At 42.3% G+C, this 25,323-nt stretch overlaps 1 protein-coding gene across 1 annotated transcript in view; it reads right to left on the reverse strand.

Annotated features, from left to right (window-relative positions):
• Positions 1-22,714, reverse strand: part of LOC129833847 (cytochrome P450 2K1-like) — a 39,126-nt gene extending 16,412 nt beyond the window's left edge. Inside the window, exons 1-6 of the mRNA XM_055898680.1 lie at positions 22,438-22,714; positions 17,195-17,357; positions 15,800-15,949; positions 15,453-15,613; positions 14,080-14,259; positions 4,252-4,428 (exon numbers count right to left, since the gene is read on the reverse strand). Of these exons, the coding sequence (XP_055754655.1) occupies positions 4,252-4,428; positions 14,080-14,259; positions 15,453-15,613; positions 15,800-15,949; positions 17,195-17,357; positions 22,438-22,641 (1,035 nt within the window). The 5' untranslated portion in view covers positions 22,642-22,714. The remainder of the gene's footprint in view (positions 1-4,251; positions 4,429-14,079; positions 14,260-15,452; positions 15,614-15,799; positions 15,950-17,194; positions 17,358-22,437) is intronic.
• Between the last annotated feature and the right edge of the window lie 2,609 nt (positions 22,715-25,323).

The following is a 25,323-nucleotide window of genomic DNA, read 5'->3' on the forward strand; positions in this document are numbered from 1 at the left end:
AATAATGTGTACAATTTGTTTTGATTTAGAATGGGCCATTATTATGCATTTGTCTCAAACGGGGCAGGGGTAAAACATTTATGTAATCTATGCACTTAAATAGCAAATGGAGGATGCCTTTCCCACGGTTCATTTTCATACAAGCCGGGTAGGCTATACTCCTGTTGTAAAGAGAAGCAATGTGCTTAATATTAGGAAAGCTGAGCAATAAATATAGTAGGCCTAGCCTATAGAAAGCTGATGGGATCCTCCTCTTTTTAATAGAGGCCATCACTCTGTTTTCTCACACAATTGCATAGACTAAGGGGGAAATGGGTCGTAGTTATCTTTATATGCATTCATTTTAGTTTTGTACCTGTAACCCTCTGAATATTTTTTTTTTAACAAGTTGGTCACAAAAAAATAAACATTTCAGGCTACATAGATTGGCTCCTGGATCTCCTCAACGAGGTCACACTTGATCCAGCGCTGTATGTGGGGAAGTTGTGCGAGCTGTCCATCCCAGGACCCCTATCTGCCCAGTATGAGAGGCCTGACAAGTAGGAGGCCAAAGCTGGATTTGTCTCCCGCTTCAATCTTGGGGGTGACTGTGGCCAAGTGGGTGACTGAAGCGGGGTACATGGGTCCCCCTCCTCTCCCGCCTCCCTCACCATCAAGCTCTGTAGTTGGTGGCATTCCCTAAGCCTAAGTAATTCCCTTTTATGTGATATGATATCACATTGTTACTTTGTATAGTTTTATTTTAAGCATTCGGATGGAAGATGAGTGTTACAAATTGTACGAATCAGTGTGGTCCTGCACATTAGTGAGGCCGGATGCCTACAGTATATTAGGATATGGCTCTAAGAATGTATTTATGTCAAATGTCACCATTATTTATCATGATTGTTCATGTTGATCAATATTACAGCTATGCTGGCCTATTGTAAGTTATCAAATGAATGTCTGATCAATTAATACAATTCTGAACATATCATTTATAATGTTAATATAGAGGCACCAATAAATCGTTCAGTACACTTATTGTATGCTGTTTTCATGTACATTCCCTTATGTCTAAGCTTCTAAGGGGACTTGGGCTTTACTAATTCTGCTGAAGAGGTGTATCAGTGAACTGTATTCTGTAATTAGTCACAAAACAATAGAAATGCAAATGCGTAAAGCTGCTGTTTGTCTGATATCCAACAGTCCATGATCAGCTCTATTGACCATGAGTATTTTGAAGAGAAAATGGGTTGAGGCATTCTTCGAGTCGATATTCACGTAATAAGATGGAATTCCCCTCGACCACAAATTGGGGGATATCAAACATTCTTTCCCATTGACCCCCAGTGTAAGAGACAACTTGGTCGTATGATTTTTTTGTTATACAGAAACAACAAACCATGATGAAAAGCTAATGTGTGTTCAATGTACATGTAACAAGGTCAAAAATCACGACCTACGGTTCGCAATGCTCCCACGTAGGGAAATAGAGCCCGGTGGCTTCAGGCTATTCGGTATGGGAGTGTGGGAAATTGTGGGGAGCCGGTGTCCAAGTAGGCTACACATAGCTAGAGCTCTATAAATGTGGAAACAATGTAATCACAGGTAAGACATTTAAATTGTTTAGCAAGTACAGTCCATTTGAAACTCCATTCACTACTTGTAGCTGTATAGTTTGTTTGCGTTGTTGGTCTTGGCTAGCTTAACATTCTGGTCGGTAGCTAGTTAGCACTCACTTACGTGGCTGCTAGCACCATCATGAATAGTGGCATTCAGGACACTACAGTATTACATTTTTCTAAGTAGTGAGAACGCTAGGGAGAGGCAATGTTGAAAAGTAATCTTTAGACATGTTGTACTTTTCTTAAATGTAGTTTTGTAATTGACTAAAACAAGCAGACAATTGTTTGCGGTGAGCCAATGGGGTAACCTATGTAACAGGTTGTGTTCCCACAGGCGGGCGGAGCCTCGACGGTCTATCTAACAGGCTGACCACACCGATCGCGTCGCGTGCCCGAGCATTGCAAAATAAATGTCGAAATCTATGTTATTCAATTATTGCGCCAACGAGTGCCTGCGTTGCCAAGGGCTAAAATAGAAATGAGTTATATTTCTGACGCAGATCGCGCTGCAAGTCCTGCCTCTCCCATCTCCTCATTGGTTTATAGAAGCAGGTACCCACGTGCCATCTCCTCATTGGTTATACCCACGTGGGTGACTGAAAGACGAACGAGGTCAGTGGCGGTAATGCACCTAATTTATGAAAGTTGCCAATCGCAATATAAAGTCAAGAGAAGAAAAAGCCTGGAAGGAAGAGAGATGGCTAGAAATGATTTGGTTGACCGTTTTATGTGTGGATTAATTGTCGGAGTAGAGGACCTTGTGCATTTCAGGTAAAATAACAACTCAATGTTTATATCCCAGGACAAATTAGCTAGCAACAGCAAGCTAGCTAAATAGGACAAATTAGCTAGCAAGTGCAAGCTAACTAGCTAAATTGCCTTAAATGTTTCATGATTTTCGACCTGTCCCCAAATTAATATAATTGGTTCAGAGTTTGTTTTGATATTTTAACCTGCGTGTCGTGATCGCGTTTGTTGTGGGGGGACAAAATAAATGTTTGCACGATGGCCGGTTTGGGTTCCGTGTAGCACACTGGGAGTATACTATTTAGGCTCATAATGACATGTGGCCCATTGTTTACCTTACCAGGCAATGACCACAAGGTTGTTTCAAAGAGCTGTCTGTCAATGTTTTCCTGAGTTTTACACCAATCTTAAAGCTGCAGTCCATAACTAACATCAAAACATCCGTCCCATCACTTATTTTGGTAAACAGCTGAGGAATGGGGCTGGAGAAATGCAACCACTCAAATTCACAGATGGCACTATGGATGCAAGGACTGGCCATCCGTGAAATTATCTTTTTAGGCCAGGATTCAATCCGATTGCTGATTTGGACAATGCAGAATGTAAAGGTATTTTCCAATTGAGCCGACATGCAGCTTTTACCGTGAACGTGATCTCCGAGAATGCGGGAACATTGCCTTTAAAAAAGTGCATAGTGGACAAATGCGATCGGATTCAATCTAGCCCTTAACAATGTTGTGAAGCTATACAGTGTTGTTTTAGAATCACATTTTTTACAAACAAACACTGAGTTCTAAAGAGAACCAGTTTAAAAAGGGTCAATCTGCCATTGGTACATCCATTTTTTTACTTTTAAATTACTAATTATAGCTATTGATTCTTGAAGAATATAACTAGAAATACCTTATGAGCTTACCCCATCAGAACCCAAAGTATGAGATTGTTAAACATAAAAATAAATACATGTAGCCTCTAAACATGATTTAAAACTATATTTGTATTCATATGGATGGTCAGTCATTGCATCCATAGGTTTGTCTAATTTCAGAGGGGTTATATTTCTCCAGACCCATTCCTCAGCTATTAACCTAAAACAGTGGTGGGGTGTAAGCTTTATTGTTTGAACTGCAGATTGTACCTTTAACTTCAAGATGCTTTGAGAGCTTAGCTATTCAAAATAAATTAACCAAACACAGACTGTGGAGATCAGTGTGTGACTTAAAATGCAGGTGTTATGAAAAGTCCTGTGAAGTAAACAATGCATGAAATGTAAATATAAAAACTTGAACTAAAGGTTGTTGGAAGCAGTTCTGTAACAAATAAAGTATAATTCTATGTTGACACATCTTCTGGAGTGATATCATTGCAATATAAGTTGGATTGAAGTATGTGTGAGCTATTTTGGTGAGTTGTTTGGTCTGTGACAAGAAAACTATTAAGATTGTGTTTTTACCCCTCACAAAAACTATCCCTTTAAGCATTTATGACCAATACGATTTTCAAGCCAAATGCCTCTATTATGTGAGTGAATGCACATTGGTCATTTCACCTGTATTATTTAATAACATTCTGCAATTAAAAAAACTGAAATGGAACATTAACGGAGGAACATTCTCTGAAAACATTCATAAAACCAGATCGAGTGTGGTAAGTAGGGCCACATCAAAATAAAAACCTTTTAGAGGGCTCCTGTGTTGACAAACTATTGCTAACTGGTTGAAACACTATGTATTCAACATATGTTAATATGTTTCTTTGACAATACATGCCTATTGAAACTAACTGGAAGTTTTAAACCTGCTAAAATAAACATTTAGAAAATATTTAAGCAGGTAAAACAATGTCACAGATCATATCAACAACCATAACATAGTTTAATCTCAGGACTTGCTCTCACCTTACAGAGGGTGCGGTAGGGCCTCTTGAGATCCAGTTGGAGCATGTTACCAAGCAGGGGCAGAGGCCTGGGTCCTGGAGGCGCCTTCCCCTGTTCCTCAGAGTTGGAACCAGAGGAGAGGCGGTAAAGAGCCAGCAGAAACAGCAGAGCCCCCAGCAGTGTCACTGTGCTCGATGTCTGGAGAAGACCTTCTATAAGAGACATCTTCAAACAGCTCTTATACCTACACAGGGTTAAAAATAGTGACTACTTCCTGCTCATTGATCTGCCTGACAATGGAGGCTCACCTTTTATAGAGCATGGAACAGCCTCAGGGAGGGGCTAAACATTCTGGGGAAAAATGTGCTCTTATCTATGCGAAGGTTACTCGTCCTATGAGGATTTCCCATAGTTTATTAGATCTTGATAAACACTAGATACAATTGAAGGCAAGTGTGAAAAGAAACATTTACAGACCGTTGAGGTTTGACTGTGTTAAAGACTATCTTTTGAATGTCATTTAGCAACTATTACATACATATTTCCAATCTTTTTTCTCAAATGCACACATTTTGGGGACTTTCACATTTGACACTTTAGTGGGGTGTATAAATATAAATGACGTGGAAACAACGTTGATTCAACCAGTGTGTGTGTCCAGTGGATTGATAGATCACAGTGCTGTGCCGAGGTATATTCTATACAAACATTCTGAGTGTTTTTTTTGGTGAACGACTCCAGGATTTTTGGAGTCGACTCCAATTCCGACTCGTTGGAATTGAATATCCAGACTCCAACTCCAATTTGACGGAAAAAAAGCTGCCGATGTCAAGTATACTGATTGATTAGCAATTTATATGGAGCAGTTTGACACACTGCTAATCAGAAGTCTATGTCTTGTCTTATTTATCTTTGGGGTGTATCCAAGCTTAGAAAAGTCAGTCATCTAACTGTTGTAAATAACATACTGTAAGTGTTATGTACCTTTGGTTGGCCTGTTTGAATAGGACAAGAAAGCTTAAAGGTGCAACAAGTTGGATTTTCTTGCCCAAATTTACCCAAATGTTTTATATGTAAAAGGTAATTAGTAGCTAATGTGGCTAATGCTAACCACTAGCTAACGTCTTTGGACAAGGAGTAGGTTAAACTAGCCACCAGCTAGGTAGCGAACAGTTTGTAAGAACTTTACTTTAAGGTCCGTGGGGCGATGCACAATTGGGTCCGTGGGGCGACGCACAATTGGCATAGCGTCGTCCGGGTTAGGGGTTAGGGAGGGATTGGCCGGTAGGGATATCCTTGTCTCAGTATGTAAAAAATGTAATAAAATGTATGCACTCTACTGTAAGTCGCTCTGGATAAGAGCGTCTGCTAAATGACTAAAATGTAAAAATGTTTAAGTAAGACTTTTTGGCTGCGTTTACACAGGCATCCCAATTCTGGTATTTTGCCCAAAGAGCTGATATGATTGGTCAAAATACCAATTAGTGGAAAAATATCAGAATCGGGCTGCCATGTTAATGAGAGTTTGTTGCCTGATTCCTTAAACATACATAAAATCACAATGCATTTTAAAGGGTAGGATATATTTGTCAAAAGGGGCGTGGCGTAGGATGGTCTAGCCTCCAGAACAGATGCCACTGGGTTTGAACGAAGCCCACTGCTATTTCAGCTATCTTCATCTTTACGCTGTCTTCTATCACAGGGCTCTCCAAACCTGTTCCTGGAGAGCTATTTTCCTGTAGTTTTTAACTCCAACCCTGTTCCTGAAAAGCTACTCTCCTGTAGGTTAACTCTAACCCTGTTCCTGGAGACCTCCCTCATCTCCTTCTTGTTGTTGTCAGTTTTCTTTAACAAAAGCTACTTGGTTTTCAACCAAGGGCCCAGACATGGGAACATGTTTTACAACTATCTTCCCATAAACAAAAAGTAAAGCATAAATGTAGCCTGCTACAAATGGAATATTTATTTCATTTTCCTGGTTTAGTCAAGTGTGACCAGTTTGTCATTTTTTGCTAAGAGTGAGAAACAAAGTAAGCATCATGTACCTGCATTGAAACAGAGCCACTAATTCTGAGGTTCTCATTGGCTTTATTAACAGTGGCTTGGATCTTGGGGTCAGAGTATTCAAACCTGCTGCCATACACAATGTTGGAGATTGTTGGAGACAACATAATTCATTGGCTGGGTTGTGTCAAATGCTTAACTGTCACAAAGCACAACAGAAAGAGAATTAGCAGAACTAAGAAAATGTATATATTTATAATCTTATTTGGGGTTTTCACAAACCGGAACTTAACATTTTTACCCTCATGTTTTTTCAAACAATTGAATTAGGTAGCGAATTTCCTCTTCACTTCATTTCTTGCTCATGCCAAAGTCTAAGGTTCGCCACGGCAAAGTGTCTTATCTCTTTCCATGAGTCTCTATTGGCAAACAGAATACCTGTAGAAAAGTGGCATTGTGCAGGTGTCAGGAATTAATCATGTTATGAGAGAATAATATCTTTGTCAAATATTTGGGGCTGGAGTTACAGCACTAAATACGCCTGAAGACAGACCATTGTCTAGAATGCAACAGTTAACCGGATTACAAGTTTGACTTATCCAACATTACCATGTTCACTGGTGAAATCTTAGAACACAGGAGGCATTCCCCTGTCCCCAAACTCCATCTCTTCACAAAGATGCTCTATTGGGTTTGGTCAGCAACAATGTTCAGATAGTCTGTGGTGCTCAATCATTGCTCAATTCGTATCAAGGGACCTAACATGTGCCAGGAAAACATTACCCACACCATTACACCCCCGCCACCAGCCTGTACCGTTGACACCAGCCTGTAAAACCTAGACACTGTCGTGCTGAAAGGAGATACTGGATCCGGCGTGCCTTGCCCCGACGATCAGACCACCTTCAAAGTCACTTAGGTCACACGCTTTGCCCATTCTAATGTTCGAACAGTAAATTAATGTCTCAATGCCTGTCTGCCAGCTTTATATAGCAATTGACGTGACTCACTGTATAAGTGCGATCCATTTTCATGAACAGAGTGTACCTAATAAACTGGCTGGTGAGTATATGTATGGAAGGTTTCATTCAAATCAAATGGGGTGCTGTCAAAAAGTGATGGAATTGAAATGGATTTACCCTGATAGACTGTTTTAATTTCCCATGGCACTTTAAACAATGCAATGGTTGAAGCAATGCAGAAGGTTTATAAACTTTATTCTTAACTGGAACATGACATTTTTTGAATTAAAATTAACTTTACTCTATAAAGTATGTTCGACTACTGTGGTCTTCCGTGCAACTAAATCTAAAAGGATATTGGAATTAGCCCACGCACCGATCAAGCAAAATATAATAATGTTTGTGTGTGTCGCACAAACTCATTTCTGGGATTGGTTCTTATAATGGTGGATTTAATGGGTTTCGATGCATATTAGCTTTTTTGATTGAGTTTGCCCCACCAATATTTTCATGTTCAAATCTCAGACCCGGCTCACAGCACAGAGCTGGTGAGGTGAAGGGTTGAGGGTGAACCCCACGGATGGTGTGAGGTCCAGATCATCCTCTGTTACTCCAGGAGGAGGAGAGAAACGAAAGCGCTGCAGGAGGGAGGTGAAGAAGAGGAAGAGCTCCATCCTGGCCAGACCCTCCCCCAGACACACCCTACGACCTGCGACAGACCAAAGATACAGAAAATAGCATGAAGTCTGTCCAAAAGGCTATCAGAATTGATCTACTTCTTGCAATGAAATTATGTGTTATATAATGAAGTTAATATACCTGCAGAGAAGGCCATGAAGGCGCCCCTCTTGACAAATGTTCCGTGCTCATCCAGAAAGTGGGAGGGGGTAAAGGTGTGGGGGCTCTCCCATTCGCTATCGTCCTGTAGGACCGACGTCAGTAGAGGAATCACAGACGTCCCCTGCAGTAATGGTGAAGCATAGGACCCCTTATTTTCAGAGTAAAAGGGATGGAACTTGGTTTAATAAATGTGCACACTCAAAAGGAGTGGATTGCAACTGCAGGCAGAAATATATACTTACAGCATGCCCACACTCCAATATTTCACAATAATGTGTTGTGATCTGGATGCCGTCTTTTTGCATCCACCAAATGTGGAACCCTTACCGATATCATGGATGGTGGTTTGAGAACATTCCAAGATTTGAAAGATACATTACCAGGCAACTCCTTTTTTCCATATTTACAACTGAAGTCAGCTATGCTGGTCTACAGGGTCCCTTGGGAAACCCAACTACCAAACCACCAAGTGATGGATTTATATACTTCCTCTCCGGCGCTCTAGGTCATCAGGCTGCTCATTATTACACACACACACACCTGTCACCATCATTACGTGCACCAGCACCTCAGACTCACCTGGACGTCATCACCTGCCTGATTACCTTCCATATATCACTCCCTTTGGTTCCTTCCCAGGTGTTATTGTTTCTGTTTCAGTTTCATGTCTGTGCGTTGTTAGTTCTTGTTTTGTATTATGTTTCGTTTATTGATTAAATGATTCACTCCCTGATCTTGCTCCCCGACTCCCAGCGCACTTGTTACAATATAAAAATATGACCTTGGCATCCTGTACTCCCAACCATCAATGTATACAGGCGGGGTGGGAGGCATGGTTTCCAGGTGGGGAAGGAGGATGCGGGTGGGTGGATAGGGACTGAAGGGGGGAATGGATTGGGCTTCTCTTTGTATGCATTTCTTTTATTGTTTTTTGAACCTGTAACCTCCCTTCAGAAAAAAAGAAGACAATATGAAGTTGGTCACAAAATAAACAGAGATTTGGATATCCAGGTATCTGACCTTTTTGATGAAATATCCCTGGAAGGTAACATCTCGGCTGGTGGTGTGAGGAATGGACATGGGTACAATGTTAGCCAGTCTCTGGGTCTCATGGATCACTGCATCAGTGTAGGGCAGGTTCTTCCTGTCCTCTACTAAGGGCTGACGACTTCCTATAACCCTGCTGATCTCCTCCTGGACCCGGTCTGAGACAGAAATGAGGGAGGGTTGAGTTAATACAGTGAAATGTACACTGAGTATACAAACATTAAAAACACCTGCTCTTTCACTGACAGACTGACCAGGTGAATCCAGGTGAAAGCTATGATCCCTTATTGATGTCTTGTTAAATCCACTTCAATCCGTGTAAATGAAGGGGAGGAGACAGGTTAACAAGGGATTTTTAAGCCTTGAGACAATTGAGACTTTATATAACTAGGCAAGTCAGTTAAGAACAAATTCTTATTTACAATGACGGCCTACCAAAAGGCCACCTGCGGGGACGGGGGATTAAAAATAAACACACCATGACGAGAGAACACAACAGTTTCCCGTGTGTATCAAGAATGGTCCACCACCCAAAGGACATCCAGCCAACTTGACAACTGTGGAAAGCATTGGATTCAACATGGACCAGCATCTCTGTGGAATGCTTTCTAGAGGATCTTCTAGAGTCCATGCACCAACGAATTGAGGCTGTTCTGTGGAAGATGTTCCTAATGTTTTGTACACTCATTTTTATAAACCTGATTTAATGTTTAACCTTAATTAACCAAGCCATCCTTATCTAGTTTCATAATATATTCTTCAATCTGGCTCTTTGCCAATGTTTATAACTTGTAACACCATGAGTGCTTTACTGTTTCATGTCGGTGCGTCACAGGTGGCACATTAATTGTGGAGGACAGGCTCATAGTAATGGCTGGAACGGAATCGAACACATGGTTTCCATATTTTTGATACCACTCCATTCCAGCCATTATTATGAGCCGTCCTCCCCTCAGCAGCCTCCTATGGTGTGTGTGTGTGAGCGAGTGTGCGTATGTCAATCCTTACCCTGTATATGGGGGTACTTGGCCATTAGCAGCAGACCCCAGCGCAGGGTCGTCCCGGTGGTGTCAGTACCAGCACTAAACAGGTTACCAACACTAAATACCAGGTTGTCGTCATGGTAGAAAGAATCCATATTGCCAAATTCCTAACAGAACCAAACCCACAGATGACATGAGATATGTACAGTCAGTATTCCCTCAAACCTTAGCCAAGAGAAACTGGCATGCATAGTATTGATATTAGCCCTCTGATTACAGTGAAGAGATACATATGTCACGCTGTTCTGGGCAGCTTAACTTGGCCCTTCTTTAAACTGGACAATAATTAAGATAAGATCAAACTAGAGCTTGCTTTGTGGAAGGTGGTGCTTCTACACCTGCATTGCTTGCTGTTTTAGTCTGGGTTTCTTTACAGCACTTTGACATCAGCTGATGTAAGAAGGGCTTTAAAAATACATTTGATTGATTGAAAAAAGCAGAGCATCTATTTATCACGGACAGTCCTCTCCGCATCTTTACAATCATTGAATCAATATGTTCTGACCATGAGAGTTTACAATCTTAAATAACACCAAGTAACAGCCACACCATTGATTACCAGATTCAGCTGATGTCCAGAACTTATGGAATGATTTGTATCAATACAATGCTTAATTTTGGAGATGTTCAGGACCAGTTTATTACTGGCCACCCATTCTCAAACTGACTGCAGCTCTTTGTTTAGTTTTGCAGTGATTTCACTAGCTGTGATTGCTGACGGGTTGAATCATCAGCATACATGGACACAGGCTTTCTTTAATGCCAGTGGCAGGTCATAAAAATAGAAAAGAGTAGATGGCCAAGAGAGCTGCCATGCAGTACACCACACTTTACATGTTTAACATTAGAGAAGCTTCCATTAAAGAAAACCCCTTGGGTTCTATTAGATAGATAGCTCTGAATCCACAATATGGCAGAGGTTGAAAAGCCATAACACACAGGATTTTAACATTTAAGTCATTTAGCAGACGCTCTTATCCAGAGCGACTTACAAATTGGAAAGTTCATACATATTCATCCTGGTCCCCCCGTGGGAGATGAACCCACAACCCTGGCGTTGCAAGCGCCATGCTCTATCAACTGAGCCACACGGGACCACGTGTTGATTGACCATTTTCCAACATGTTATGGTCACTAGTATTAAAGGCTGCACTGAAATCTTCTTATTATACATTTCTTTAAACCAATCATCAGTCATTTGTGCCAGTGCATGTCCAGTGGCCTTCTCTATAAGCATGCCAAAATTCTTCATTTGTTTACAGAGAAATAGCATTGCATTTGGTCAAACACCATTTTTTCCAACAGTTTGCTAAGAGCTGGCAGTAAGCTGATAGGTTGGCTGTTAGAAACAGGCCTGAGGACAAACACTTCTCTGGGCTCAGATTAAAGACATGACAGTTGTCAATGCCAGGAGGTTTGACATTATTGATCGACAATCATTTCTTCACCTCTCCCACACTAACTTTACAAAATGAAAGAAAAGCATTGTAAGTTTGAATTATGTGGGTTTTTAATGCATGAATATGATGGCTCACTGTTTTGCTGGCATTTCCTGCCTAAGTTTGCCACCATGCCAATGAAGTTATTAAAATAATTGGCAACATCAAATTGTTGTGATAAATAAACCATCTGATTCCATTTTAATAGAATTAGTCTTTCTGCCTATAATTTCCTTTTGTTTAACTAGGCAAGTCAGTTAAGAACAAATTCATATTTACAATGACGGCCTACTGGGGAACAGCGAGTTAACTGCCTTGTTCAGGGGCAGAACGACAGATTTTTACCTGGTCAGCTCAGGGATTCAAACCAGCTACCTTTCAGTTACTGGCTCAATACTCTAACCTCTAGGCTACCTGCCGCCACAATTTAAAACACTCCAAGCCCCTCTCCCCATGATTCTTTATATCCTTGATCTTGGCTTCATTATACAGTGTCTACTCTTTGTTGAGTTTAGTCACATTATTTCTCAATTTGCAGTAAGTCAGATGTGAAGCCAGACTTATTAGCCACTCCTTTTGCCCCCCCATCTCTTTCAACCATACAGTTTTTCAATTCCTCATCAATCCATTGAGCCAGTGTCTTAAAAGGTACATGTTTATCAATAACTAGAAGAAGCCATTTCATAAATGCATCAAGTGCAGCGTCTGGATGCTCCTTATTAATCACATCAGACCAACAAATATTTTTTAACGTCATCCACACAGCAAAATGTTTTTTTTAGGTATTTTTCTTAAAACGTCATTGTTGATTAATTAAGGGCTTGTAACTATGCATCTCACTGTTGTATTCGGCGCATGTGACAAATACAAAAGATTTCCAAATCAAAGGAAATTGTATGATCTCATACACTATTTTAGTCCCATCTTTTAGAAGCTTTGCTTTCCTGGATATAACCACTGGATATTGTGATCACTGCATCCAATGACTACAGCTTTAGAACAAAGATCTATTAGTACAAATGTAATCAATACAGTGCATGTGGATGATCGTTCCTGTTCTGTTTGTAAACACCCTAGTAGGTTGATTAATGACCTGAACCAGATTACAGTCACTGGTTACAGTGAGAAGCTTCCTCTTCAGGGGAGAGCTTGATGACAACCAGTCAATATTCAGGTCCCCAAGATAGTAGACCTCTCTGTTTATATCACATACACAATTTTTTTATTTAACTAGGCAAGTCAGTTAAGAACAAATTCTTATTTACAATGACTACCCCGGCCAAACCCTAACAATGCTGGCCCATTTGTGCGTCGCCCTATAGGACTCCAATCATGGCCAGTTGTGAGGCAGCCTGGAATCGAACCAGGGTCTGTAGTGACGCCTCTAGCACTGAGATGCAGTGCCTTAGACCTCTGCGCCACTCGGGAGCCCCCATCAAGAAATGGGAGCCCCCATTTCACACACATTATCTGGATACTGACAGTTAGAACTTGGTGGCCTATTGGAGTTACACTATACTAGGCTTTAGAGGAGGCAGGTGAACCTGCAACCACACTTCATTAAAACTTGACATTAGATCCTCTCTAAGCATTACAGGGATATGTCTCTGAATACATACAGCAACAACTCCCCCATAGGCATGCCTGTGTCTTCTGTAGATGTTATATCATTGTATTGCTAATGATGTATCAAATGAATTATCTACGTGAGTCTCATAAATGGCTAATATATATCTGATGTTAGCAAGTTATTAATCGTATTAACCTTACTTCTAAGGCTACATATATTAATATGGGCTATTTTTATCCATTTCCTGTGTAGCTTAGAGACATAATATGGAAAAGAACCAACAAATCAAACCAAACAGATAATCAACACATTCTTTTAAATCAGCTTGAGGAACTGTTTTAGTGTTTGAGTCTGAGTTTACATGTGATTCTACTGATACAGAGAACTAGTTAGATCCTCCCTCAGCTGGCATTCAGTCAAACTGGTTGAATCAACATTTTCCACGTCATTTTAATTAAACTATGTTGAATCAACGTCGAATAGATGTTGAATTGAGGTCTGTGCCCAGTGGGATGTTAATGTTGGACAACTGAAGTTAGTTGTGTTCTTCGGCAGTAAAGTGAACCACAAGGTGGTGTAATAAGTATTATAAACCCGGCAGTTTGGTTCCTTGATACTGATTGTCCGAATGTCTTGGAAACTTCGACAATATAACACAGGTGTGATGCAAAATTACTCATTTACTGTTCTAATTATGTTGGTATCAAGTTTATAACACCAGCAAGGCACCTCTGGGTTTTGTGGAATATGGCCAATATACAAGGACTGTATACAGACACTGCACTTCGCGTCATGCAGTGCCTTAGCTGTGGTAAATTGACCATATACCACACCCCCCTCGGACCTTATTGATTATTCTATTCTGTACAGTTATGCTGAGCAATATTAATGCAACACTTTGTTATGAATGAGTGAGATGCAGATTCTGCATGAAGTCTTCATACCTCCAGGGTCTGCTTTCGGACAAGGAACGAGTCCACAAAGCCTCTACACATCTGAGGGTTCAGAGTCTCCTTCAGGCCCCTCACCAGCTCTGTCACCTCCATCTTCATATCAGCAGTATTATTTTTCAGACGTGTCAGGTTGTTTATCCACGGACCCAACCAGGGAAACATGTTGTACATCTACACAGAGATTCAGGTAGAATACGCATAAAACATTATTATATTATTTATAACATAACACACCACAACTATAATTAGATCATTAAATACATCAATTCAAATGTGATATACATTTACATAAATGTGTAATTATTAGTTGTGAGCACACACAGTGATATTCAATATTATTTGATATCGATAAGAGCGAGGCATATTGTAATGTCGGTTTATTATTTTTACTATTCTGTAAAAATAACACATTACTTTTCCTGCATACACAAAACCCTCAAACAGACCTCACAGGCTCTCAATTTAGCATATTTAATGAATTGCCTGTTGATGGTCCTATTATATAGGCCTCCCTAACTAACCAGTTTGAATACAATATTATAATACCAGAATATTCACGCCTGGCCCAACGGACAACCTGCAAACAGTTGTCTGAACTTCAAAGAGCCATGGAAGTGAACAGAAAAGTGAACATACACAGTAGTATATTTTATACAAACCGCTACGATATGGAATCACAAAAATGGTACTGGTATTGATATCATTTTGTAAATCGGTGCCCATCACTAGTGATTATGTAACCATATTATATATAATAATTACAATGGTATAATTAATTGTACAAAATATTTTAGCCATTTAGCAGACACTCTTATCCAGAGCGATTCACAGTTAGTGCATTCATCTTAAGATAGCTTGGTGGGACAACCACATATCACAGGCATAGTAAGTACACTTTTCTCAATAAAGTAGTTATCAGCAAAGTCAGAGCTAGAAGGATGGGGGGGGGGGGGGGGGTTATTTAAGATACTTTTTGAGGAGGTAGAGTTTCAGGTGCTTTCAGAAGATGGGCAGGGACTCTGCTGTCCTAGTTTCAGGGGGATGCTGGTTCCCCCATTAGTGTGCCAGGACAGAGAAGAGGTTGGACTGGGCTATGAGGATTTTATTTGATATGTTATACATATACATCATGAATATTGTATATAATGACTTATAAGCAGCTTAGTAATGGGTTATAAACTGTACAATAATGGTTTTAATAAGTTTACTTGCACATCAAGTAAAGTATAACTGAGTATGTACATTTTAATTTGCAAAAATTCATAAGGTGTTCTGTTTCCTAGTTTTATTGATTGCACTGAGACAGACAATTTTTATTTAGAAAATACAGTAAAAACAAAATGGTCTGAATAAGCAGACTGTACCTGAATTGATGCAGAACCTGTTAGGCGTATACTCTCCTTGGCCCTGTCCGCCATGCCTGTGAATAGGGGGTCAGTGTATTCAAACCTGCTGCCATAGACAATGGCCGAGATTATGTTGGAGACGGCATAAAGCACAGGCTGTGCTGTGTCAAATGCCTTACCTGTAATAGACAAAACATCTAATTAATTACAAAATAATCTTTCCAGAACCCACACAATCACTTAGCTATTTACTAATAATGTGGTTACAAATCAAGCTATTTTTAACCAGGCAATTAAGCCTAGGCAACCTTTATAAATACATCATACTACTTCTACTACTAGCGTAGAGATACTGATTCTCTTACCCTCATGTTTTTCCAATACTTCAATCAGGTAGTGAATTTCCTCTAAGATTTTCTCCTCACTCCCTTTCTTGCCCATCCCAAAGTCTCTTAGGTTTGTCAGGGCAAAGCGCCTCATCTCTTTCCATGAGTCTCCATTGGCAAACAGAATCCCTGTAGAGAATGTAGTTTGTTTCCATGACAATTCAAAGTGAAATATTAATAAATAAATTATATTTATTATAATATGCCGTTTAATAATGAGCATGTACATATATATATATCATCTGCCAAATTATCTCTGCATCCTTTCTGGTCATGATCATCTGTAACTATTTTAGACATTTATATTATTTGCAGAGGATTAGAGTCAGAACATTTGATGAATTGTGGAAACAGTCTGATCTCTGCATTCGCCATTCTAGCCTGATCTCTGCATTCGCCATTCTAGCCTGATCTCTGCATTCGCCATTCTAGCCTGATCTCTGCATTCGCCATTCTAGCCTGATCTCTGCATTCGCCATTCTAGCCTGATCTCTGCATTCGCCATTCTAGCCTGATCTCTGCATTCGCCATTCTAGCCTGATCTCTGCATTCGCCATTCTAGCCTGATCTCTGCATTCGCCATTCTAGCCTGATCTCTGCATTCGCCATTCTAGCCTGATCTCTGCATTCGCCATTCTAGCCTGATCTCTGCATTCGCCATTCTAGCCTGATCTCTGCATTCGCCATTCTAGCCTGATCTCTGCATTCACCATTCTAGCCTGATCTCTGCATTCACCATTCTAGCCTGATCTCTGCATTCACCATTCTAGTCTCAAATGTCAGAAATGAGTGGTATTTTTCAAAATGAACTTGTCAGCTATTGGATCACTTTCAACCAATCAGAGGACAGCCTAATTCAAACACAGTATTTGGCAACATTGGTTGTTGTCCTAAACTCAACCACTGTTTCTGCGAGGGCACTGATTGGACCAGACATTTTCTGGCTTATTCCAAACGCCAATCTATTGGATAAAGGGCAGGCTGATACATGCAGTAAAACAGAATGGTGAATGCAGCAATCAGACTTGTTCCACCAGGCTAGAATAAGACTTTCAACAGATTGTAATGCATTTCATATCCAACTCATCTCAAAGTGTCTGAAATTGATTGTGTAGCTCAATAAAGTAACTGTTAGGTGAAAATCTCACTTTTAAAAGTTCCTAATTTGTTAACTCATACCCACAATGTTGTTGACTCATCCTATGCTCATATTTGTGGCCAACACATACATTGGAGAACAAACGCATGGATTGCTGTTTTAGCTTGTTCATAGACTGCTTACAGATGAAGGAAAACAATAAGACATGTTGTAATTTGGGTGAACTATCCCTTTAAGAATGAGACATAGCCAGCATAAGAGTAAAATATCATTACCATGTCCTTGGTTGAAATCATAGAACACAGGCGTGATGTCCCTGTCCCCAAAGTCCTCTGCCTGGTTGACCAGCGCCTGCTTGACCGTCTTGTATCCTGCCAGAACAACCACTTTCTTGGGTCCAAAGTGAACCGTGAAGATGGAACCATATTTCTTGGAAAGCTGGACAGATAAAGTACACCATAGACTCAGTTATGTCTCGTAATGATATATGACTAAGCACAAAACTGGACATCACATACAGCTTGTTTAATATGTTTCAGTCAAGAAATAGCGTGAAGACAGTGGTTTACACTTGATGTCAGACCTAGGTTCAAATACCAGTCAATGTAATTTAATTATTAACAAAATTAGTATTTAGACAAAGTGTTTTATTGGAAATACATTTAGAAAGTATTGGTGTCAAGCTCCCGCTCCCATCGTCACCGGTCTACTAACCACTGGTCCTGGTAACCATCATTACGCACACCTGGCAACCATCATTACGCACACCTGCGACTCATCAGTCACACCTGGACTTCATTACTCCCTTGATTACCTCTTTATATAGCACTCTTTTGTTATCAGTCATCAGGTAGTTGTCACGATCGTCAAAGGGACTGAGTGAGGACCAAGGCGCAGCGCGTGGAAAGTACATCTTCTTTATTTAAAGGAAGAAGACGAAAAACGAAACGAACACTATACAAAACAACAAAACAGACGACCGTGAAGCTATACAAACATAAGTGCTGACACTAAACACTTAGACATAGACAATTCCCCACAAACAGCTAAAGCCTATGGTTGCCTTAAATATGGCTCCCAATCAGAGACAACAATAACCAGCTGTCTCTAATTGAGACCCAATTCAGGCAACCATAGACTTTCCTAGAACCTACACTCAACCATAGACACAGCAAGACACATTCACTCAACACAAACCCATACACTGCACCCAACACCCCCTTTACCATATAACCACCCTAAACACTACAAAAAACACATACATTCCCCATGTCACACCCTGACCTAACTAAAAATAATTAAGAAAACAAAGAATACTAAGGCCAGGGCGTGACATAACCCCCCCCCCCCCCTTAAGGTGCGAACTCCGGGCGCACCAGCACATAGTCTAGGGGAGGGTCTGGGTGGGCGTCCGTCCACGGCGGCGGCTCCGGCACTGGTCGTGGTCCCCACCCCACCATAGTCACTACCCGATTACGTAGCCTCCTCCAAATGGCCACCCTCCACATTAACCCCACCGGACTAAGGGGCAGCACCGGACTAAGGGGCAGCACCGGACTAAGGGGCAGCACCGGACTAAGGGGCAGCACCGGACTAAGGGGCAGCACCAGGATAAGGGGCAGCACCAGGATAAGGGGCAGCTCCGGACTGAGGGACGGCAGCTCCGGACTGAGGGACGGCAGCTCCGGACTGAGGGACGGCAGCTCCGGACTGAGGGACGGCAGCTCCGGACTGAGGGAAGGATCCTGGCTGGATGACTGCTCTGGCGGATCCTGGCTGGGCGGCTCCTGGCTGGACGGCTCATGGCTGGCTGACGGATCTGGCTGCTCATGGCTGGCTGACGGATCTGGCTGCTCATGGCTGGCTGACGGATCTGGCTGCTCATGGCTGGCTGACGGATCTGGCTGCTCATGGCTGGCTGACTGATCTGGCTGCTCATGGCTGGCTGACGGATCTGGCTGCTCATGGCTGGCTGACGGATCTGGACGCTCATGGCTGGCTGGCGGCTCTGGCAGATCCTGTCTGGCTGGCGGCTCTGGCAGATCCTGTCTGGCTGGCGGCTCTGGCAGATCCTGTCTGGCTGGCGGCTCTGGCAGATCCTGGCTGGCTGGCGGCTCTGGCAGATCCTGTCTGGTTGGCGGCTCTGGCAGATCCTGTCTGGTTGGCGGCTCTGGCAGATCCTGTCTGGTTGGCGGCTCTGGCAGATCCTGTCTGGTTGGCGGCTCTGGCAGATCCTGTCTGGTTGGCGATTCTGGCAGATCCTGTCTGGTTGGCGGCTCTGGCAGATCCTGTCTGGTTGGCGGCTCTGGCAGATCCTGTCTGGTTGGCGGCTCTGGCAGATCCTGTCTGGTTGGCGGCTCTGGCAGATCCTGTCTGGTTGGCGGCTCTGGCAGATCCTGTCTGGTTGGCGGCTCTGGCAGATCCTGTCTGGTTGGCGGCTCTGGCAGATCCTGTCTGGTTGGCGGCTCTGGCAGATCCTGTCTGGTTGGCGGCTCTGGCAGATCCTGTCTGGTTGGCGGCTCTGGCAGATCCTGTCTGGTTGGCGGCTCTGGCAGATCCTGACTGACGAATGGCTCTAGCGGCTCCTGACTGACTAACGGCTCGGGACAGACGGGCGGCTCTAATGGCTCGGGACAGACGGATGGCTCAGACGGCACTGGGCAGACGGATGGCTCAGATGGCGTTGGGGAGACGGATGGCTCAGATGGCGCTGGGGAGACGGATGGCTCAGATGGCGCTGGGGAGACGGATGGCTCAGATGGCGCTGGGGAGACGGATGGCTCTGGCCGGAATAGGTGCACTGTAGGCCTGGTGCGTGGTGCCGGAACTGGAGGCACTGGGCTAAGGACACGCACCTTCAGGCTAGTGCGGGGAGAAGGAACAGGGCATACTGGACCCTGGGGACGCACATTAGGCCTAGTGAGTGGTGCCGGAATTGGTGGTACCGGGCTGGAGACACGCACCATAGGACGAGTGCGTGGAGGAGGAACAGGGCTCTGGAGACACACTGGAAGCCTGGTGCGTGGTGTAGGCACTGGTGGAACTGGACTGGGGCGGGGAGGTGGCGCCGGAAATACTGGACCGTGCAGGCGTATTGGCTCCCTTGAGCATTGAGCCTGCCCAACCTTACCTGGTTGAATGCTCCCCGTCGCCCGACCAGTGCGGGGAGGTGGAATAACCCGCACCGGGCAATGTAGGCGAACCGGGGACACCATGCATAAGGCTGGTGCCATGTAAACCGGCCCGAGGAGACGCACTGGTGGCCAGATATGTAGGGCCGGCTTCATGACATCCGGCTCAATACTCAATCTAGCCCTGCCAGTGCGGGGAGGTGGAATAACCCGCACCGGGCTATGCACACGTACAGGAGACACCGTGCGCTCTACTGCGTAACACGGTGTCTGCCCGTACTCTCGCTCTCCACGGTAAGTACAGGGAGTAGGCGCAGGTTTCCTACCTGACTTCGCCACTCTCCCTTTAAGCCCCCCCCCCCCCAATAAATTTTTGGGGTTTTCTCACAGGCTTCCTACCGCTTCCTCGTGCTGCCTCCATACGCCGGTATCCCTCCTCGCACTGCGCCAGAGAATCCCAGGCGGGCTCCAGCACTCTCCCTGGGTTGATCGCCCACCTGTCGATCTCCTCCCACGTAGTGTAGCCCAGATCCTTTTCCTGCCTCCGAGCTAGCTCCTCATATCGCCGCCTCTCTGCTTTCGCTGCCTCCAGCTCAGCTTTGGGGCGGTTATATTCTCCTGGTTCTTCGCGGTCCAGAATTTCCTCCCATGTCCATGAATCCTTGATGCCTTGCTCCTGTTGCCGCTTTTCGCGCTGCTTGATCCCGCATTGGTGGGGAATTCTGTCATGATCGTCAAAGGGACTGAGTGAGGACCAAGGCGCAGCGCGTGGAAAGTACATCTTCTTTATTTAAAGGAAGAAGACGAAAAACGAAACGAACACTATACAAAACAACAAAACAGATGACGTGAAGCTATACAAACATAAGTGCTGACACTAAACACTTAGACATAGACAATTCCCCACAAACAGCTAAAGCCTATGGTTGCCTTAAATATGGCTCCCAATCAGAGACAACAATAACCAGCTGTCTCTAATTGAGACCCAATTCAGGCAACCATAGACTTTCCTAGAACCTACACTCAACCATAGACACAGCTAGACACATTCACTCAACACAAACCCATACACTACACCCAACACCCCCTTTACCATTTAACCACCCTAGACACTACAAAAAACACATACATTCCCCATGTCACACCCTGACCTAACTAAAAATAGTTAAGAAAACAAAGAATACTAAGGCCAGGGCGTGACAGTAGTATTGTTTATGTTTCCATGTCAGAGGTCTGGTCATGGCATTAACTGCAACTATGTTACAATTGGCATGTATTTACAACTACTTGTTTTTCTATTCAAAGTAGTTGTTTTTGGCTGTGTATTAGAAAATAGTCAAACACAAACATGTCAAATACTTAAGTACACTATGTATTTGAACCCAGGTCTGTTTTAACAAGATCCCTGAAGGGATATTCCTGGGGTGCATCTCGGGCGCCGAAGTCGTGGATGTCGATTATGGCAGCCCCCCCGCACCTCTCTGTGTAACGGCTTTCCTCTTCCTCTTCATCCGAAGAGGAGGAGCATGGATTGAACCAAGACGCAGCGTTGTGATAAGACATGATATTTAATAAACAAAACAGAAAACACGAGGAACACTTGAATAATTACAAAACAATAAACGACGTAGACAGACCTGGACGACGAACTTACATGAAACACGAAGAACACCCGAACAGGAAAAATGACTACATAAAATGAACAAACAAACAAAACCGAAACAGTCCCGTATGGTGCGACAAACACAGACACAGGAGACAACCACCCACAACAAACAATGTGAAAACACCTACCTTAATATGGCTCTCAATCAAAGGAAATGAAAACCACCTGCCTCTAATTGAGAGCCATATCAGGTCCCCCTATAACCAACATAGAAACACATAACATAGACTACCCACCCAAACTCACGCCCTGACCGTCAAACACATACAAAATAACAGAAAACCGGTCAGGAACGTGACACTCTGATTCAGAGGGTTGTGTTAAAGGCAGAAGACACATTTCAGTTGAATGCATTCAGTTGTACAAATGACTAGGTATCCCCCTTTACTTTCAATATTCTAAAGTGGCCTCATCCTTTCCTTGCAACATGTTGGTCACTGTCACAAAGTATTTTGTCCATAGCCTGGTCCCATAGCCTGACCAGGCTACTTGGACAGGACATATCTATTGAAATACACTACAGAATAGAACATTAAACAACATTAACCAGGTAAAAGCATGTACAATGTGACAGAGTTCATTCATCAGTTTGCTTACTGAACTTTTCAAACCTGGTGAAATGGCAAAAAAACTATATAAGTGAGATAAAACAGATCAAATCTCACAGATCAAATCAAATCAACATGTTTTGTTCTGAGAGCAACGCATGACTTCATCTCACCTCGCAGAGAGTGCAGTAGGGCTTCTTGAGGTCCAGCTGGAGCATGTTACCAAGCAGGGGCAGAGGCCTGGGTCCTGGAGGCTCCTTCCCCTGTTCCTCAGAGCTGGAACCAGGGGAGCGGAGGCAGAGGACCAGCAGAAACAGCACAGTAGCCAGCAGTGTCACCGTGCTTGATGTCTGTAGAAGACCTTCTATAAGAGACATCTTCAAACTGAGCTCATACACCTTATACTGGGCTAAAAATACAACACACTAATGCTCCATTATGGATCAAGTGTATGTGCTCAGAGAACTTCCACGACAACAGATCTCCAAGGAACACTATTTGTATAACCTCCCCACCCTATTGGAGAAGATGAGAAGAGGGAGGGTACAACCTCAGAGGAGGAGCTAAACAATGCAACTCCAGCAGGTCTGTCTACATATCATAGAATTGTGAAACTCACATGATCTCACCTGCAGGTCATTGACAAACTCTCCATATGATTTGTTTCCTGGTCTTTCCAAGAAAGGTAATACATCGAAAGGCGTGTATAGGCCCGGCGAAATGGAATTAGACTGATAGACCAGATTAACACATAAACGTTATTCCATCACCAAATGGATGGTGAGGGTTACATAGATAGAATGAGGTTAAATCTAATCATATTTGGGATTTGATTGTGTTACTAAAGATCTTCAGAAATCCCCCTCTGTTGTCTATATACTTTGAAAACTCTATAAATATCATATAAAAAGTTAATAAATTACTGATTGACATATATTTACATCTCCAATCATATATAATAACTTTTTAGACACTTGAAGGTGTTCCACATTTTATGTTTTATTTGTTTAGTGTGAGTCAATGATGGTCAGGTAAATGGTCTGGTAAAACTATCTGCAGTGCAGACAGTGGGAGAAAGAACAGGTCAGGCTGGATCCCAATAATCCCTCTGCCACTTGAGGTTACAAAGGTCAGTTTACACATTCCAAAGACAGAATAGATTTCCAATCTCTGTAAAAGTCTGAAAACCTCTTCTTGAATAGAGGGAAGCATAACTAACAGAAGTCCCCTTAGCCCTGCATATACAGATACATCATTAAAATACAATATTTAAAAATATGCTTTTTCATCATAGTCCTATATTTGTATATCATGTGTAGTCTAAGCCAGAAGTCAACCCACGATTGAATTTGCTCCCAAAAAGTTTTTTTGTCATTTCATTTTTAAGATTGTCAAGGATTTGAGTGGAAATCTGGTGCCCCACCCTCCCACTCTCGATGGGTTAGTATGTCTCATCTCTCCTTTAAATTGATCAAATGAGGTTCACTACCCATGGTGCTACTGACAAATCTACAAAGGTATGGCAGCCTTTCAATTCATTTGTAATCAGATCCACATCTCTGGCTTTTGAGTGACTATAGATTATTTAGGTTAGGAACCTAAAGGTGTACGCTCAAATCTATAGGTGAATGAGATAAATGCTTTCTTTACACAGCAAATCAGAGAAGTATTTGTGAGATTGTGGTTGTGAGAAAAAAGACACATGGGTCTGTACGACCATGTGTTTGCCCTGCCCTACAGCCACATCACCTCTGACATCTGCCTTTAACAAAATGGATCACTGCTAGGCTAAGATGGAAATGGGGGGGGGGGAGAAATGGCATAGAGGAGGTGTGTTACTTTTTGGAACAGTATTTTCGCTCACGTTTACATTAGATCAACCCCAGAAGCCTTTGCAAGGGTTAATTCTATCTTTTGATATCTATATGAGCAAGGCATATGATAGCGGTTTATCCTTGCTGTTAACCTACACTATATATTACATGACTGTTCCTGTAAGCACAAAACTCTCTCACAGATCTTCTCAAATGCTCTCAATTTACTTAATTGTCTGCTGATGGTTGATATTCAAACCAGTTAGGTAGGTTTAGACTCCAAGAGCATTCACACCTGAGTAAAGCCAGCGTGTCTATGTATGCGGGTGACTCAACACTATACACATCAGCTGCTAAAAGTGTGTGAAATTACTGCAGCATTTAACCCATAAGAGTCTAAGCCCTGCCTAAGCCCTGCCTAAGCCATATGGAATTATTTTAAGAATGTCATACCAAGGATCATTTAGCTATTTGATTTAGAATTTTAAGACCCCTTTTTAGTGGACTACTGCTGTAAGCCCATACAAATGCATTGAATAACAGATTCACAACATGGAACAACAGATAGTCCCTCCAAAAATCTACAGGAAGTTTTTTCTGAAGTGTCTGTCCTATATCTGAGAGATATAAGAAAGATCAGGAAACATATACACTAACGGTCAAAAGTTTTAGAACACCTACTCATTCAAGGGTTTCTATTTATTTTTACAATTTTCTACATTGTAAAAGAATAGTGAAGACATTTAAACTATGAAATAACGCATATGGAATCATGTAGTAACCAAAAAAGTGTTAAACAAATCAAAATATATATTATATTTGAGATTCCTCAAAGTAGCCACCCTTTGCCTAAACCCTGTCTAAGCTGGGGGCGGGTTGTTTGATCTGTCTTATATCTGAGAGATATAATAAAGATATACTGTGTCTTCAGAAAGTATTCATACCCTTGACTTATTCCACATTTTGTTGTGTCACAGCCTGAATTCAACATTTATTAGATTGTTTTTCTTACCCATCTACACACAATACGTCACAATGATATTAGAAATGTTTCAAATTGATTGAAAATGAAATATAGAAATATCGAATTTACATACAGTTGAAGTCAGAAGTTTACATACACTTAGGTTGGAGTCATTAAAATTCGTTTTTCAACCACTCCACAAATTTCTGAACAAACTATAATTTTGGCAAATCGGTTAGGACATCTACTCTGTGCATGACTTTGTGCATGGCATGAAGTAA

Source organism: Salvelinus fontinalis, chromosome 34 (assembly GCF_029448725.1).
Source record: "Salvelinus fontinalis isolate EN_2023a chromosome 34, ASM2944872v1, whole genome shotgun sequence".
Taxonomy (NCBI): Eukaryota; Metazoa; Chordata; class Actinopteri; order Salmoniformes; family Salmonidae; genus Salvelinus; species Salvelinus fontinalis.